General features: G+C 38.7%; 1 protein-coding gene across 1 annotated transcript; it reads right to left on the bottom strand.

Moving 5' to 3' along the window:
* Positions 1-464: 464 nt before the first annotated feature.
* On the bottom strand, positions 465-16697 carry ppm1j (protein phosphatase, Mg2+/Mn2+ dependent, 1J). The gene is made up of 10 exons (XM_017408523.3): positions 15779-16697; positions 10333-10447; positions 8627-8956; positions 6926-7038; positions 6694-6778; positions 6230-6348; positions 5797-5860; positions 5107-5214; positions 3541-3692; positions 465-2411 (listed from the first exon to the last, which is right to left on the bottom strand). The coding sequence occupies exons 1-10, from the start codon at positions 16045-16047 to the stop codon at positions 2264-2266; spliced, it is 1503 nt and encodes a 500-aa protein (XP_017264012.1). The 5' UTR covers positions 16048-16697; the 3' UTR covers positions 465-2263.
* Between the last annotated feature and the right edge of the window lie 1538 nt (positions 16698-18235).

Here is an 18235-nt window from a genome sequence, read left to right as displayed (position 1 = left end):
TCACCCTCTCTCAGCCGGTTTATCAAGAAAAATAAACACTTTTATAACTGTAAATGACAATAAATGTCAAACCCTTGACCTGACAAATTCTTGTTGTCAAATTTATTTATCATAAACAAGCAAGAAATCATAAACAAGCGGTAAATTAAATAAACACAAGGAAGTAAACAACAAAAACACTATTTAAGTGTCCTATAATAAGGGCTGAGGAAATAATACTACTAATAAAATGTAACTAAATGTAAATCCAATAGAATACCTTGCTTCTTTTCTAACCTGATTTAAAACATGAGGAGAAATTTTGTTCATTGGACATAATTCTGTTACTACGAGTGTTTTTACCCATTATGTTTACATTAATGTCTGACTTATCAGCAGACTGTCCACTAAAGTTAATTTCTTTAGGATACAAAATAACAATGTTAATAACAGAGACAAAAGTAATAAACACGCCAACGAAGAAATGGGGAAAAAACAATCAGATTTATTACTAAACTGGAACACGTTTACCTTCTACCGAACGTTTTGGTGGCTCAAATTCCATTTTAGCTTTTATGAACAGAAACATAAAAATAAACTTCTCTCACTGGTTACGAGCAAAACAACTTTTAAAAATATATGGATAATCTAAATAGCAACATGACACAACAAAAATGGTACAAAAGAGGTACTTTTTTTTGTTTTTGCCTCTCCTACATGAACCAAATTTAGTGCAATGGAAGAGAAAAAACTCTCGAGTCCCTTTCATGTTTTCATAAGGCAAATGTGTGAAGTTTAACAAATTTAACTATAGTGATACATGGACAGCAGGTCCCTTTGCTGTGGCTACAAAAAAATCATCATGTAGTTGAACATAAAAGCCACCGGTCTTTTTGTCCGAAATAAAAGAAGTTTTCTATGAGAACATTCAGTTAAAAGTCTTCTGCAACAGTCTTCAAGTGCTTCAGGTGTCGTCATTTTCATTCATTAATAAAAGAAATACTGCAACACAGACTGAACTGTTTCTGCTTGGGTTCAGAGCCATAAAGATCCATCCTTCTCTTTGTTTTTCCTTCATACTCAATGAAACCAGACGTTTCCATACAAGGTATAAAAAGACATATGAGCATTTGTTTTTCACTGTGTGACACTAAAGTATTAAAACTTTCCTATTTTAGGTGACCTAGGAATCCCAAAAATTATTTATATTTGCAAAATGAGAAAGAGAAGTTTGTATTACTTTCTTGAAAGTGACATTTACATAAACTAAGATTCCTGTGCCATGAAACAATTCTGAAAAGCCCAAATGATGATGTTGTGGATTTGGAAGCTTTTTGATGATAATTATGTTAATTGGAGGCGCACCTTAAACACACTGCTTCACACTTCTTTGTGTGACATCAATGGGGAAATCAATTTAAATAAATCAGCCAAGATATCAGGAAGAGAATTGTCAAACTCTGTTTGCTCCTTGGGTAAAATTTGCAGCCGTCTGAAGGTCCTGCGTTCATCTGTTCATAATTATACATGACTCTAAACATCACAAACACCATTCTCTTTCTCAGTATTCAGGTATTAAACACATAGAAACTATTCTGGGTATTCTAACCTAAAACAGGAAAGGTTTAGTCTGATTTAATGTCAGTAAATCAGAACAAAATGGTCTTTTTTAAACAGTGTATGTAAAGATCTGAATTCATCTAATGATTTGATTAATTTTTCTTCTTTATGTGTCTTTTTGACAGATTTCTATCCTCATGACACAGCAGCATCTCTTTGGTTTCTTCACATTTTCTGTTGCAATCCCATTTACTACAGATTGTTTGATTTGAAAACTTTTAGAGGCTTTTTTTTATTATTATTTTAGACATAGGGAGTCACAACATGGGCATGACATTACGATGAACAGTTCTTTGTAAAGTGTGCGAATCCACCTAGCTTTAGACATGAACAAGAAACAAAAATACTACAAGGATCATTTGCAGGTTTGGGATAGAGGTTTTAACATCTCCGATCATGTCAATGAGAGGTCTACTTTTTTGTTTATTTATTTTAGGATTAAAATCACCCAAAGGCGATGGGAGACTGATCAAGCTGAAATGAAGGAACCGGGTCTGATTGAAAGTGTCAATTAAGGTGCTGCTTAGACCCAAATCTTTCCAACGGCGAAGATGTTTTCTTCTCCCACCGCCTCGTCCTTCTGGGATTTAGGGAGCTTGGAGGTACTGCAGGAAGGACCCAGAAGAGTCAGTTCTGTCATAGCGATCGCAACGAACAAAACTCCTCAAGTCTCCGACTCGTGCCCTGCCAGAGGAATGATGAACACCGTGATGTCATCACCCGAGCCCAGTTTGTCATTGGGTAACCGCCAGCCGCGCTCTTTCAGCACGCCTCGTGACCTCATCAGCAGGTCCTGCGCAGCCAGTGTGTATCTGTACAACACACACACACACAGAGGGCAGAGAGCATCAACAGTGATTAGAAGGCCACAAAAACTGATTATACTCTCACATTCAACACAGATATTTGATATATTATGAGCAGGTTCAGATCTATTTTTCATGAAACGGCTGATTTTCACCTACATCTTGTGTTAAGTGAAAAAAAAAAAATCAATTTAAAAATATAAAAAAGAACCTGCTTACTACTTTTTTATCCCAGTAGAAACATTTAAAACATCATATTGTCTAACATATAATAATGATGCTCTCACACATCAGGGGAGATCTGTGTTTAAAAGTTTGCCATTAACTACTGGAATCAAATGTCTGTTTGTTAGCAAAATATCTCATGTACAACTTGATAGATTTTAATTAAACTTTCAGAACGTGACTATTTGCTGAACTTATGCAACCGATGAACGTTTGGAGCCAACCCATTTCAAAACAGCGCCACAGCTAATCAACCTTAGTCTACATAAAATGGGAATAATCCAGTGAGTTTTACAACTGCTGAGCTAAAATCTGGTGTGGTAGTAGCTGACAGTCATTCACAACACATATTACAATTGGCACCAGATCATGCAAGATCTCATGGAATACTGCAGTACTGTGCATAATGTTATTTTTGACCAAAACGTATAACTTCGTCCCTTCTCATCATCAGATGATCTTAGTCTAAAGTACGAGCAGGAAAAAGTGGTGGGCAATATGCATGCCATCAAAAATTGCTAAGCTTTTAATATTAAATAATGTATTTCACAAATGGAATAAAAACACAGCAAAAATCCCTTTATTTATATTTTATAATATACTATGACTTAACAGAGGAAGTGCTTTACCAGTTACCATTTGTTAAAACTGCACTATAATATGCATGTTAATGTAATGCTGTAAAAAATTAGCGTAAAATATCTGTTGCACATTTTTAAATCAGCAAACCAAATTAATTATAAAATGTTCTACAAGCAGAATTTTGCAGCAGAGCTTCCTATTTGCTGCCATCTAGTGGACTGACATGGTACAGCACACCAATGACATTAACAGATTGATTTCAGAGAGAAAGACTGAGTGCAGCAACAGCAACGGCATAATGGAAAAGATTATTTAGGAACCTGTGTACCTCATGGGATCAGATGGGTCGCAGCATGTAAGGTAAGCTGACACAGCATCTGCCACCTCCCTGTCCGTTGTTACGTCCCACAGTCCATCTGTGCCCATGACCAAGACATCGTCCGGGCCATGCTTATTCTCATCCAGGTTATAAACCATCACCTACAGGTCAACAGAAATGTTGCTTTTATTTGTCGTGCAATCATAAAAAGGATCAGGCAATCACGATTTACTACATAAAATAATCAAGGCACGGAAATGATCTGAAAAGGTACACATGGTTTTGTGGTTCAGATGTACCCAAACAGAGTACGAGCCCTGCGGATTAAAAATCATGCAGTTTTGTCTGAGGTTTTGAAAGAAGCAACTGTGCACGCCTATTGGCAAACATAAACCATGTTCTATGTTTAAAAAATGCATAGTTTCAGTTAAATCATTTTCATTTAATCCATGCATTGCACTTTTCTGTCAAATGTTGACAAGCTGCACAGCAGAAAGCTGATATTCTGGTACGGTTAGCTAATTGTGGCTTTTGCAGCCTTTAGCTGTTGGCCTGAGGTTGAGATGAGGAACTGGTTAGAGAGGTAAGTTCACTTCCTTCTAACACAACAATGTTTTCGAGAGTGAAAAGGTAGACTTGTATCTGAAGGTTTCTGCTTCTTTTACATACTGTAACCTCGTTTAAATCAATTTCAGTTTTAAATAAGTATTTATATGTAATGTATTTTGAAGTTATCATCTGTTTTCCAGTTTTTGATGCAGCAATAACCTTACAGGTAATCCACTCACATGTAAAATACATTATTGATCATTATATTATTTGCTATACAAAGGTAAAGGTAAACTCACTGAACATTAACTCAGCACACAACTTATTAATGTGTGAAGATACAAAGTGGTGTAATGGCATGTTTAGCAGCAGACACTTTCCCTCTGAGTGTTTTGCAATCCCAGTTTTCTGTTCTGTTGTGATAGATGAGCCTGAATGTAATAGTGCACCCGAGTCCATTCCAAGCTGGTTAAAGTGGGATTTTTTGTCTTTCTTTGCAGAATAAAATACAATATTTGACTAAAAATCTTCCTACAGTGAAAGGGATAAAACCAGAGCCGATGTTAGTTTGACTTTTGAGGTGTGAAGAGCCCTTAGAGCTGCTGAGGGGCTCAAAATCAGATTTCATGTTTGGTTTAGGTTTTGTTTGTTTTGGTCTGAGATCCTCCTTCTCTAATATGATACTCAGTGGTCTCCTGTGGTTGTTTATTGCACCTGTATGTATAAATCCTCACATGGAAACCATTTTCTGATGCCAAAAGCTTTCCCTCCCAAAACGGCATGGGGAAAAAAGGCCTAACTGAAGCTAATAAAATCATAATTCTAAATACTTGAGCTTGTGAAAATGTAACAAAGTCACAAACTGAAGCAGAGCTTCAGGCAGTACAACAACGTATCACTTTGTGTGAAGCTAAAGAGGAAAGCTTAGGGCCCAACAGCTATTTGATTGTATTTTGAATGCATTGAAGCATCAAAAGCAGCGACCTGGAGCTGAGTCCTCAGGCAGCGCTGACAGAACAAACTCACCTCAGGCACGCATGACAGGAAGGGCTTGATGTAAATGTTGGAGTTGTACACCTTCAGGTCATGATCTCCGAGCCCTCGGGTCACCCCGATGGTTGCCATTACACGAGCCTATACACACATCAGAGCACACACACACACACACAAACTCCCGTCATGTACTGCAAACTTTTGGTCCAGGATGAGCTTCAGTTCCAAAACAATCCACTTATGTAGGATTATTAAGCAAAGACCATGATCTTCCAGACAATAATGAAAATGCTGAGCACATTTCAGCAGCTTGTATCAAATGGCCTGAAGAATCAGAATGATTAAAAAAAAAATCAAAATAATCTAGAGAAATTGCATTTTTGCAGAAAATGAATTGTGAATGCTGAATGACTTTGCTGAAGAAACTTATACAGAGTTGTTGGTCTGAAAGAAGCTAAACATTAGCAAAAAACAACTAAAGGGGGAAAAAAAACTAGCTAAAAGCAAAAGCTAGCAAAATGCTTATTAAAAGTGGCAAACTAGCAAAATAGCAAAGCTAGAGGGGTAATTTGAAGGCACAAACAGTAGCTACACACACAAAAGATAAACAATGTCTCTGCTTAGTGCACACTTATTGTGTTTTAAGAGTTTGTCCATATTACTCAAATGGTCATAATGTTACAGCTGATAGAGGCATTTTCAGTTTTCTTAGACGTTTCTGACCTTTTTCCCCTCTCCATAAATCAGGGGGAATTTCAGATCATCCTCCACGATTGTCTTATAAGCCCTGAAGCAACAGAGAAACAACAAGATTTTAGTTCTAAGGCACAGAGACTGTTTGGGAAGAAGGTAAGACAGTTAATTTATTAGTTAATCAACACAATAATATCATTCTTATTTTAAATTCAAAGCCAATTACTAAGCTTTCATAAACTCTGGCATCAGAAAAAAATGCTGCATTTGCCAATAGAATATTATTGTGAACTGAATATGTTGGGAAAAATGTCATCTGGACCTCTGAAATTATATAGTTAGGTTGATTATTCTTACAATATAGTTGTCATTTTTAATGGATTCTGAAACACGTGGATATCTAATTCTGGGTTTTCTCTCATTAACTGTCAGAAATGTGTTTAACGAAGAGTTCAAGATTTACCATCCAGTCATGGTGTGGTCTCTGTAGAGCATTTTCTTGCCTAATTCACTGTGCTGGATCCTACGAGGAAACTCAATGTGAGTGAATTCATTTCCCAGGAGTTCTGGCCTCAGGAAGCCCTAGAGTGTTGGGCAAAAAGTAGAAAGGTTGACTCAAACTAGAGAACAAAAAGGAAATTCTCGTCACAGCTCTTCTTTTCTGAAACAGGTAATAGGATAGAATGTGTGAAAGCACCAAGCAGAGCAAAAACACAGCTCCCCGATTTAGCAGCAAATACCTTCTACCCACATTATGACTCACAACCACACGCAGCTGCTAAAACAGGCAACCAGTGAACATGATTTGGCTTCAAAGTGAAACAGGACCTACAAGCTGTTTTGTTATGACAGTATGAAATCCGTTTATGTGTCTGGGAGTTAAAAAGTAAAAATGTATCTGCAATGAGTAAAATAAAAAAAAAATACCAGATATTGTAACCGCTGCCTCTCTGACTCAGGTGTGAATTCATTAGTCATGGGAATGACTTCGTTATTTCGTATGATTATGGCCCTGCAGAGAGAAACAGAAAGAAAGAACCAAAAGGATACAACAACAGCTTTGTTAGCGAGAGAGATGTATGAAAAAAAAGTTACATGATGGTGCAATTGCAAGATGAACCTCAACTAGAACAAAAAGAATAAATCGATTTCTCCTCACCTGCTGTCTCCAGCATTGGCTACATACAGTTTTCCCATTAAATTAATAGCAGCTAAGGCACAACAGCCACCCGAAATGGCATATGAAGCTTTCTCCTTCTCAATTAGGTCATCCTGAGAAAAGAAAGAGAGCAAATGAAAGTAAGAACACAGGACGAAGTGCCTCAGCTTTGTCTCATTATAACTGATGGCTTAGAAATGAAAAACAAAAGAACTGCAGCGCTAATGAACAAGAACAAAGAGGCTTTGAAGAAATCATTACATAAACTCTGGTGTGTTCACATCTAAACCAGGCAGTGAATTTGCATCAAAGAAGAACATTGTTTGTGCCTCGTGGAGTGAGCCGATTCAGCCTATTTGTCATGAAGACATGTAGAGTAAAAACACAACAGTCTGCACCGCTGCGCCTGCAGACCAACACATCTGCTGCATGTCACCGGCAACTGACTCAAAATGTCCCTGAAATATGAGGATGTGCAAGTTCATATGTGACTTTACAGTAAATCAGTAAATAAATACTTAGGAGATAATCGATTTTAGTAAAAAAAAAAAAGGAAAGGTTTTGTGAGAAACATGAAGTTCTGTTCAAATTTGTAGCTGCTGTCAAAACTTATTTAGAAGTATTGAAGTAAAATAACAAAATTAGTGAATCACTGTCATCTTTTGGATTCTGAAAACCACGAGTAAAAAGCTTTATGGCAGTCCATCCAAAATATGTGAGGAGATTTAACAAAAAAACATGTTTTAAACTAGCTGGTGACTTTATAAAGAAGCCCGAGGGTCACCAGAGTTTCTGGGCTTCATCCTTTAAGCCAAGGATATCCAATTTCAGTTACAAGTGGGCCATAAATAAAAATTACTGGGGGTTTGAGGACCACAGGCAATAATTATCACCCACCACTGAAAGGCGAAGGCAGACGATTATGGTTTTGCCTGTGTGTGCATGGGTGTGTGTGTGTGAGTGTGTGTGTATCTGTTACATCTGTTACAATCGTTTTAAATTTCACCAATAACTATTTTGAATCAGCTACTTGTCTTTTCCATGAGAGATAGCTCATGACCCACTGAACAGGTATTAATTAAATCATTTAGAAAGTAATTATTGGATGTTCCTTTTGGCCGCCACATCAACATTAACCAGTACAAACATGGTTAGAACTCAGTCAGTATTACAGATATCGAGCTAAAATTTCACGTAGTAGTAGCTGAGGGTAATTCACAGCACATACTTCAACATATTGTGGTATTGCATGAGATTGCACATACCGACTACAACTCTTTTCTCAGTATATCATCATAAATACTGGTTTTGTGGACGCTTGTAAGATTAGCTAATGCCACTTTTGCTGTTGTCTTCTGTTTGTGCTGATTCTGGCAGCTTTGTGGGGGCTAAAGAAACTGTAAAAAGGGTTCTGGCCTGTGGGCTACGTATTGAAAAGGACTACTTTAAGCTCTTAAAAACCTGTTGAAAACTGGTAACAGACAAACCAAGTAACTGATACTGGCGTCCCTGAAGTTATGCTATTATGGTAAAAAATGTACTGAAAGAAGTTAAAGTGTTACATATTTTTTTCTGTTTTTATTTTGTGTCCTTTGGCAGTAAACGAAATATAAAACTAAACAGTGACTGGGTGTTTACTTTAAGTAAGAATTCAATAACAGGGCTTTTCAGTAGCACAAAACACCCAGCGGAACTTCTCACCATCTGTTTGAAGGCGGTCTCTATGACCCCCATCACCAGGCTCTCCAGACTGATGACCTTCTCCATGTGGAAGCGCACCGAGGAGTCGCAGACAGCATCGGGGTCCTCCGCTTCCTGCGTGGCTCCCTTCTTCGCCTCTGCCTGGTAAGGGCTGCCGTTCTTGGCCAAGCAGATGGGAGGAGTGCTGCTGGGGTTCTCCAGGAGGTGGCAGATCTCCCCGAGGCCGTCTCTGATGAGGCGGTGAAGAAGCTTGGAGGCCATGATGGCGGCACCAGAACCTGCGTGTCCATCAAACACGCCCCAGAAGTGGAGAGGGATTCCTGTGCCATCCTAAAATTGAAAAATTTAATTTTAGAAATCAGTTTAACAAAACATAATGACATGCTGTATGTTATAAAAGCAGCATTTCTGTTTGGTGCTAAAACAACAAACAAGAGCATAAAGCTATGTGACATCAACAGTTTGTAATTTGCAAAGCAAGTGATCTGTGATATTTGTGCTGATGTGGAGAGGGAAGGAAAAACCTCCCCAGGGCTTCTGCTGCTTCCATATGATGCAAAAAAACAACGGAAAGATGCTGCCACCTTTGTTTTCACAGGTCCGGTTAGTCTGACTGGTTGACAAACAAACAAGCACAAGGCATCTGCTTTTCCCTCTGATGTGCACTCAAGAGGGGGAAGGGCGCAGCAAAGGATGATGTCATTCATTTACACCAAATGGAGGATGTGAAAACGTGTGTGTGTGTGTGTGTGTGTGTGTGTGCAGGTTTTTTAAATCAGACGCTGTCTGGGAGATGTAAATGAAGATTAAATGACCACACTAAGTAAAAACGTAAAATCTGTCATAGAAATAAATCAGGATGTGATATTTTTTTTGCAACATTACAATCAGACTGCCAGTTGTTGGTTATTTAGGAGAGAGGAAACTGCAAACATTACAGTTTCTATTACAATGACATTTTAGAAGATGCATTGTCCCCCACACACTATGTCCTGGTCTGGCTGGAATGATGACATCGCTTGGTAGTTTTATCATGGTAGTAGTCGTGCCCCAGGTCTGCGTTAGGTATATTTATTTAGGTGAAATACCGGTAAGGCTTTTTCTGTGTTTTTTTTATGTTTTTTTTTTCAGATTGATGACACAGAATACAGCACGCATGGTGCGCTAAAACTGTGTGACTTCCACATGTAAACAATACACAGAGATAGGAGTAACACCTAGCAAGATGACCGCCACAAATCTTCAGTGGACATTCCAGATATTTCTGTTTCTGCAGCCAAAACTACATGAATTTAAAAAATATAAAATCTAAAACTACTTCTTGTCAACTCAGAAATGCAACACTACAGAGTAGGATAACTGAGGGAAGAGCTCAATGAAAAAGTAATGAAATTCTTTGATAATTGTACATAAACTATTTTAAAATGAAAAAGTAGCTGAATGTAACTGTTTGTGATGTTTTGGAATAACGAACAAAAAAAATAAAGTGCATAACAGACTAATAAAGTATTCAAAATGCAAAGTGAGCTCATCAATACCAAACAAACGGTGAGGACACATCTGGTAATTCTAATAAGAAACAGTCGAATAAGAATCACTGGTTTTATTTGCCCTAATTTACCGTAAATTCACTGATTTATCAAATAAATATTTAAAGAAATGTATGCTGTTTAGCAACACTTTTTTAAATTTTTTCCCAGCCTCACCCCGTTGTCGTCCAGCAGAGTGGAGTTTCGGTGTTTCCCGCTCGGCTTCCTCACAAACAGCTTCTCACACGAGGCCTGATCCTCATTCAGCATGCTCTTCCCCGCATTGATCACCCTGACGGAGGAGAGCACAAAGAACGAAGGTGATTCTGGAGTTCCCTGATTCATGACGGTTATTCTGGGTTCTCTGACTACACAGAAACAAAACAGCAGCAGCAGACAGAGAAATGGAGGTGAGAAACAAATGGTGAGGTAGAAAGAAAAGTAGGGCAGGATGCAGTCATGTCCCAGAGGGAAGTTGCAGAAAGGATTAAGTGTTTTTATTATGAGATGATGGCTGTGGAAGGATAATGGCTTTAAAGTAATGTACTGTTTCATACTCGAGCAGCATTATCTCCTCTGCTTTGTTTGCAGCAGCGCTCAGGGAAACCACCAGTGCAGAGCAGCAGCAGTAAAAAATGGGTTTAAAACAAAGAATTCAATCACGTGTTGAATTCTGACTTGTTTCTTTAATTTTAGATTCATCCGCATCATCCATTTAGTTTGATCCTATATTAGTTCTAAGAAGCAGAATAAACTTTTAAAATGCAGTTTTGTTCTTAGAAGGCCATCGTTTTCAAAGTCCGACTTCATTCCGATGATTAGTAAGCAATTTAGGGTTGAGTTGGGAAATAATTCACAAGTGATGGAGTATTGCTGCGCAGTCTTACACCCCATTGAGTTTGTGCTCTGTGAGGTGAGACAGAAGCTGTAAACACTAATGCTGACATGTTATCATCTTATCCCACAAACACATTAGCAAGCCACGGCACAATTACACATCCTGCAGACGCAAAACTAATTTGCGTTCATTTGGAGTCAGGTTTCTGGCCTCCAGATAAAATATGAGTCCAATATTCACTCGTCTCAAATCCTATTCTCCACCAGGTCCTGAGGGAAATATTCAAAAACATTATTGTCTGCCTTTCCCTTTCGGCGATAAACATATCGATTAGAGCTGCTAAAAAAAAAATCATCTTTTGCAAATTTAAAACAATTCCCTGTTGGCAGATGAGAATGAATGCATTTTAAAAAGGACTCAAATCTCCATCCAAAATACACGTTACGCAAACTTGCTCAGCTGAATTTGGTGCACTGGCAGTGATATAAAAATATCCACATGCATGGTCAAGCTGCCACATGAGGATAACTTGGAAAGGTTGCAGTTTGGGCCTCATGCTGGTACATTATATAACATTTTCAGTTTCTATTTTAGATAAATGCCACATTAGCTGGAAAAATACAGCACAACGCCAACCAATAACATAAGTAATGCTAACAAGTTTCCCCTGCAGGTTAAGGCTTAGGAATTTATCAGCTGCTGCTGCTTCACTGGAGTTACAGAGAAACAAGAAACAAATTAGTAGTCTCAAAACAAACAGGCTGCTTGTGAAAATTACAGAGGATAAACTCAGTTGACAACAGAGATTTGAGAATTTTCAACTACAACAAAAATGCTAAAATGAAGCTACTTCTGTCCATCTGATGCTGACAAATACTGCATGAGGTTCAAAAATGCATCGGCTGCCCAAATCCAGCTTATAAAAAGCCCTTTCACATTCTAATCATTTGAAAGCAGTGGACAGGCTCCACAGTGTCCTGCACTGAGCTGCCTGCATTTGGACTAATGACAGGGAAGAATTTTCAAATCGCTTGATTGTCGTCTACACCTCCTGCCAAGGCCGAGACGTTTTTCAGATGTTTGTACACGGAACGGGGGAGAAACAACTCCTCATCTGTTCTGCAGTATGATCACAGCACTCTGTTTTTTGGGGGCTCAGCATTGCAGATTGCATTGCTTCTCTTTAGCTTCAGTCGAGCTTAACCAAGCCTTTTTTTTTTTTTTTTTTTTGGTCAAGGTCATGTGGAATGGTTGGCAGCATTCAAGTAGAAAATTGTCCTGAAGCTCAGAGCTTTAGAGAAACCTAGAACCAAATACAGAGACAAGCTTTTTACTTGCTGTGATCATAGGAATCTGCTCTAAAACCAAATTTTTTAACATTTTGAGAAGATACGGGATTGATTTTTTTTCTTTTTCCTGTACATTAAATTGTAAACAATCATGTAAATTAAATGAGCTCTAAATGTCTATGACTGTTCTTTGAGTACAACGATTTAACACCAGACTAAGAGCTCAGGTCTTAGTCTGGTAAATGGGACTAAACCTGTTTCACTCGGTTTTCTTTCAGTCACATGTTTGCGAAACCTGTGACTGAAAACCAAACCCGTCATGTCTGGTGAATCAGTGTTCATCTGCTCGACTCTTGCTACTGTGAAGTATGAAAGGAAGGAAAATCCTAAAGAGGAAATTGAGAGACTCTGTTTTCTTAATGCAGCTGCAGTGCATTTTGACATCATGCATGTGAGGACTATTTTAGGGTTTATTCAGAGCCAGATCAGTGGTTCAGAACAAGTGGAACCACCTCGGAAATAATCCTCTCACAGTTTAGATTGTAAATCTGAGGTGTGGATAATAATACCTGAACCGGTTTAGTTTAAGAGGTTTATTTTTTTTGTTGCTTTTGGAAAGAATAAAAGTCAAATTAGAGTTGTTCTTTTTCTAAGCAGTTTGTCTTTTAATGGACTTCAGCTGAAACTATTTTCAGCTTTCTGCTTAGTGAAGCTACTTTAGGAGGAAGCTGACAGCTTGACCGACAATGCAGGGCAGGTTTGACGTCATCTAGCCTAAAAGTAAAGTCATCATTAGGAATGATTGAGAAATTATATCATTTATTTTGAAACTCTTTTTTTTTAAAGAAGAGGAAGCTGTTCAGCACAAGACGAAACAAAAGCTGACTGAACAACACAAAGCAAATATATCCAAAGTTAGGAAACACCTGCAGTACTACAATAACCTAATATTTACAGCAAAAAGGTGATTTTTGTAAATTGTGTTTATTTTAACTTTAGAGTTTGGACACAAAGTACCAGATTATCACAACAAGTTGAGTCACATTACCAACAGGTGAAGAATATTATAATAGTACAGCCACAAATAATTAATCCGACTATTAATTTATAAAAGAGTTATATTCTCAATCAGTGTATTGCTTTATTTGTCTGAGAGCTTTTAAAACAACTAAAACAAACATCAAGATGATGGCCTCAAATGTCTTCAGCACCTCAACTATGAATCATACAAAAGTAAAGAAATAATCCCATTTAAGAAGTTGGAATCAGCATTCCTTATCCTGAATATAGAGTTTTCTGCATCTTTATTCATGTCAGGATCACTGAAGGCATCAAAAGTATATTTTGCTGTTGCTTTCTGCATCTCTTTTAAATTTACGGAACTTGTGTCACACATCCTGTTTACGAAACACGTATGAAACTCTGTGTTAAAATGTATAAATGCAAGCTTTTCTCCACATGATACCAAAGATGTTTTAAAATCCAAAATCCAAAGAAGATATTTTCTGTCATGGTGTCAGTGTGATGACCTGGATGCATGATAAACAACACAAATAGCCTTTTGGCAAAAGCACATTGAGTGGATACTGCAAGTGATCTTGCATTTTTATGCTTCTGCAAAGTAGTACACCATTACAGGTTTAAAATTCTCCTCATTATTAAAGCTTGTTTTGCAGTTTTGTGCTGCAATAATGTACCAAACTGGTTCACATCAACATCTACTTCATATGCTTGATTATGATGATGCAGGGCCAAGAAAATGTTACCTCCTAGGTGATGGAACATCTATATGAAGTTGCACAAAGTTCAAATGTAGGCCAGCAGGGTTTTCTCCAAGTGGACAGTTTGGACATCCCTGTTCCCATTCATTACAGCACCAGAAGAATAAACAGCAAAATGGGATAACAGATGCTCCATCACATCAGTCTAAGATTAGAATTTCAGCCTGACAGACATACACAAGCCAGAGTTTTCTCATTTTGACCAGTTAAGGAACACAACTACTGATTCAGCCCTGAAAAATGGTATCTGCAATATATCTCTGCAGCCGTGTCACAGCTTTGGTGTCAGATGCTGATCTTTCACAGCCGTTTATGTGAAACTAAATGTGGCTTTCGTGATGGTTTAACGCTAATGGCTGCAGCTTTTTTAGATTTTTACACTCTGGACTAAATAAGCACCAACAGCTGAGGTGTCAGCCGATTATGCTGCATTGTAAACAGCCCCACTAATGCTGTGCTTACAGTTTCACTGACTTGCATCAGAGTAATGTGCAGCAGAATATCCAGGTGATTTTCAGTGAAAGATTGTGCAAACCTCATATTTAGCATCATTACTACCACCACAACCTCAGGTGACTGGTTTCACTCAGTCCTCTGAGACATCTCATCTCTGTCCCCTAGAGACTTTTTGCATGAGTCAGCCCTTTTTTTTTTTTTTTTTTTTTAGAAAATTGCAGGCTTGATGTAAGAGGGTTGCACACACACAGAAGTAATCTCAAAGGGCACATTTCAGTCAACACTATGAAGGAAGCTGCACTGTATTGAGCTGTCAAATAGAGAAGCAGGCTCTGCACGATATTACAAAACGTTGTTTAATGTTGTGATTACGATATCAGTTGCAATTACCCAACATTTTTCTCACTTCTCACTTTCTTTTCTGTTATCTTCATCATCTAACCCAGGTGTGGGCACCAATGCCAGCGAGAGTGCGTTGAACTGACCAGATACTCCTGTATACAGTAATGCATGGTACTTGAAATATAATTGCCTATAATTTAGTACAGCCCAAGTAGTCTTTTTCAATATTTATATCACTGATATTGCATGAAATTAAAGGAAACTAAACATGCAGCAGCAGCTGCTACAACCAGTTTACCACAGCCAACAATTCAGGTTTTGTTTTAAATTAAAAATACTCTTCTGTACATTATTTTTAAGTGTAAAAGCTGTTCTAAGCGTTGTTAGATATATGTTTTATTAGGTTAAGCACTTATTTTTATATTTTTTACTAAATGAAGAATAACACATTGGCCACAAATAAAAATAAAAGGAGAAGAAGAAAAAATCAGTGTTGTATATGAAAAACCCCATATCGGTCTTTTTATATGGACAAAAATAAGTAGGTGCTATCATTAGGAAACTGAAAATGTAATTTTAGGAACACGAAGCCAGGTTCAGCTAAGTGAAAGAGGACATTTCCTGCTTCTGTGTGAATAAGTCTGCAAACTGCTCTGGTGCTGCATTCAAAGACTCTATATGTGCCTAATTGGATTAGTTTAAACATGCTGCTGCTCAGCATCTGCAGGGGAGGACCCAGCAGCAAGAACAGAGGAGGCCGTGGTGACCATCATCATCATCACCATCTTCATCTGAGCTGCAGCAGCAACAAAAACCACCCATCATCATCATCATCAGGCCTGTATAGGAACATTTTCACCAAGATGTCCCTGACTGGTTTTCCCTAAGTCGCTCGCTGAACGCATCGAGCCACTCACTCTGCGTATCCGGTCCTCCAGGGGAGCCTGCTGTCTCTCTTTAAGGTGAGCACCGGCCGGGATGCGTGCTCCGTGGAGTACTGCAGGAGCTCCGGGGTGAGCTCCAAGAAATCCGGCCGGCCGTAGGGGAAGCGGGGCGGCAGCCCGTCCTGGCCGCCCGCCTGGCCTCCCCCACCTGGGTGATGGTTGTGGTGGTGGTGATGGTGTCCGTGCGGCATCATCCCTCCCACCAGGTTGGACATGGCGTTTTTAACTTTGCTGATCATCATCGGCGCCGACTTCTTCTTCTGCTGCTGCTCCTTCTTCTTCTTCTTCTCTCGGACAATAAAAAAAGAAAAGACCGAAAAAAAGAGAAAAAAATCACGCACGATGCGGTGTTACGGCAGAGAGGAGGGGGAGAAACGGCGATCTGTGTGATCGGTGACGAGAATCATTTCAGGAAGCGATTGTTTTCCTCCTCGGACCCATGTGACAGCGTTCAGAGCAGAAGACGCGACGTTTTCCTTGTTCAGACAGACTGAAAGCCTCTGCGCACTCAGGCTGTAATCCGACAGGAGGACAGGAGGACAGGAGGCTGGTTCTCCTCTCAGGAGGCAGGGCTTCAGAGCTGTGCAGCCAGACGGGGAAACAGCTCATGCGTCCGAAACCAAAACAAAACAGAAAAACACCATCGATACTGAATATAAGCTGCTCAGGAAGCAGACAGCAAGAAAAAAAAAGGAAAACAGACACAAAAACGACTGCTGACTGTTTTCAGGCTTTTCAAGTTAAAGGTACTCATTGGAAACTATGAAATAAAACATAAAAAGATTATCCTCAACTCTATTAAGGAGTGCAGTTTGAACCTTACTTTAGTAGTTCTCTATATGCAATTCTAAAATGCGGGTACGCACTCAATGTAAACAAAGCACTTGGCTGAATCTGCCAAAAAAAAAAACCAAAACACCTGGAAGCTGAGTCAGGTGATTGGCTCCACATTAAGGTGGAGGTCATACCCTGTGCAGGTAAACAAACATGGCCAAGCGTAGACTCTCAGTGAAGACATTTTAGGTGGAAATATAAGAATGGATTTGATGCTAAACGCAAAAGAAATAAAAAAGAGAAGGAACGAGAAGTGTCAAGAATGAATATCAAGCGTGGCAGCGCCAGAAAAACAGAGCTCAGCATTCAGACACATGCAGCTTGTGCAAAGATTTGTGCCACACTGTTAGATTTACAATTTTTCAAGTCTAACGCCCTGAGACTGCAGCTCGGAGACTAAAAATTATGATTTATTTTTTTTCTTACTGGCCTTCATGACATTGCAATGAATGCCATTAAATTTCCCCTTAAAAATTCCTTCACTCTTTACACAAAACCTCCCATTGACAGAGCGAGCCTTGTCTGTTTGAAGGACGGAAACACTCAGTTTACAATCCTAGCTTGGTTTGACAGAGCTCACGTGTTCTTCCTGCTGTGTCTGAATGAAAACACATTAAACCACCTGTGAGATTTCACAGGTCCTAATGTTTGGGGATAAAAACTAACCCTTGGAGTCGGGAGAACTGGTCACACGTCTGTAAAACAAAACTGACAGCAAGTAACGATTATCAGGAAGGACAGGCAGAAGATTTAAATCAACATGTAAACAGCAGCATTAGTGACTTACTACACTATTTACCATTGTAGCTAAACATTTTCATATTAGAATATAAATGCCCTTATAGGTATAGTGTATTAATCCCTAACCCCTTTAGATTTTTCATCTAAAATCACTTTATAAGGAAAGTGTAGCTGTTGTCAAGACAACTGCTGCTGGTTTATTGTTTTTGTTTTGTTGTTGTTTTGTTTAAGGTGGCAATAGTTGCATTTTATTTAATATAAAGCATCAAGTTTAAATGTGTGGAAGTTTTAGTAAATTTGTGTGATGTTTATTATGTATGGTTAAGTGTACATTCAAATGTGAGGGGGAACTTTTGTTTCGTTCCACGGACCATGTGGGAAACTTTGACTGGTGCACTTAGATCCACATGGGGCATTCAAGCTGAAGAAGCTGATCATAAGAATTCAGTTTTATTCCTCTGGAGTCAATGCGGCTAGTGAGGTACGGTTTTGTTTTTTTGTTTTTTGTATCTTTTATTTGTGTAAATACTCCATTTATTGTGAACTGATTTAGGTTTGTGTTACCTTCTTTTAGTTCTGACGGCATTTTTGGGGACTTTATAAGACGTGTCCACAATAAATGGCTGTTGAAACCAAGAACTGCGTTCAGCCTTGATTAAACTCGAGAGGAGTAACAGAAAGAAAAGCTAAGTTCCCCCAAACTCTCATTATGTATTCATGATTTGGATTTGAATTAGAAGGTTGTAGCTCCATTTTGACGCAATCTGTAGCGCTGTTGGACCAACATCCACGGACTCTTCCTCAGGCAGCTGCGAGAAGGTGTCAGACAAGGTGTCAGCCAGTGTTCACTTCTGT

This window comes from Kryptolebias marmoratus, linkage group LG4 (genome assembly GCF_001649575.2).
Source record: "Kryptolebias marmoratus isolate JLee-2015 linkage group LG4, ASM164957v2, whole genome shotgun sequence".
Taxonomy (NCBI): domain Eukaryota; kingdom Metazoa; phylum Chordata; class Actinopteri; order Cyprinodontiformes; family Rivulidae; genus Kryptolebias; species Kryptolebias marmoratus.
The sequence above is the reverse complement of the archived record's forward strand: the minus strand, read 5'-3'. Positions and strand labels throughout refer to the sequence as shown.

Excerpts from the sequence above, each read along its gene's own strand:
- ppm1j (XM_017408523.3), bottom strand. The coding sequence starts at position 16,047 with ATGATGATCAGCAAAGTTAAAAACGCCATGTCCAACCTGGTGGGAGGG. Across the intron at positions 8,957-10,332 it reads CTCTGCTGGACGACAACGGG|GATGGCACAGGAATCCCTCT; the intron begins GTGAGGCTGGGA and ends TTTCAATTTTAG. Across the intron at positions 2,412-3,540 it reads GACCCATCTGATCCCATGAG|ATACACACTGGCTGCGCAGG; the intron begins GTACACAGGTTC and ends TGTGTTGTACAG.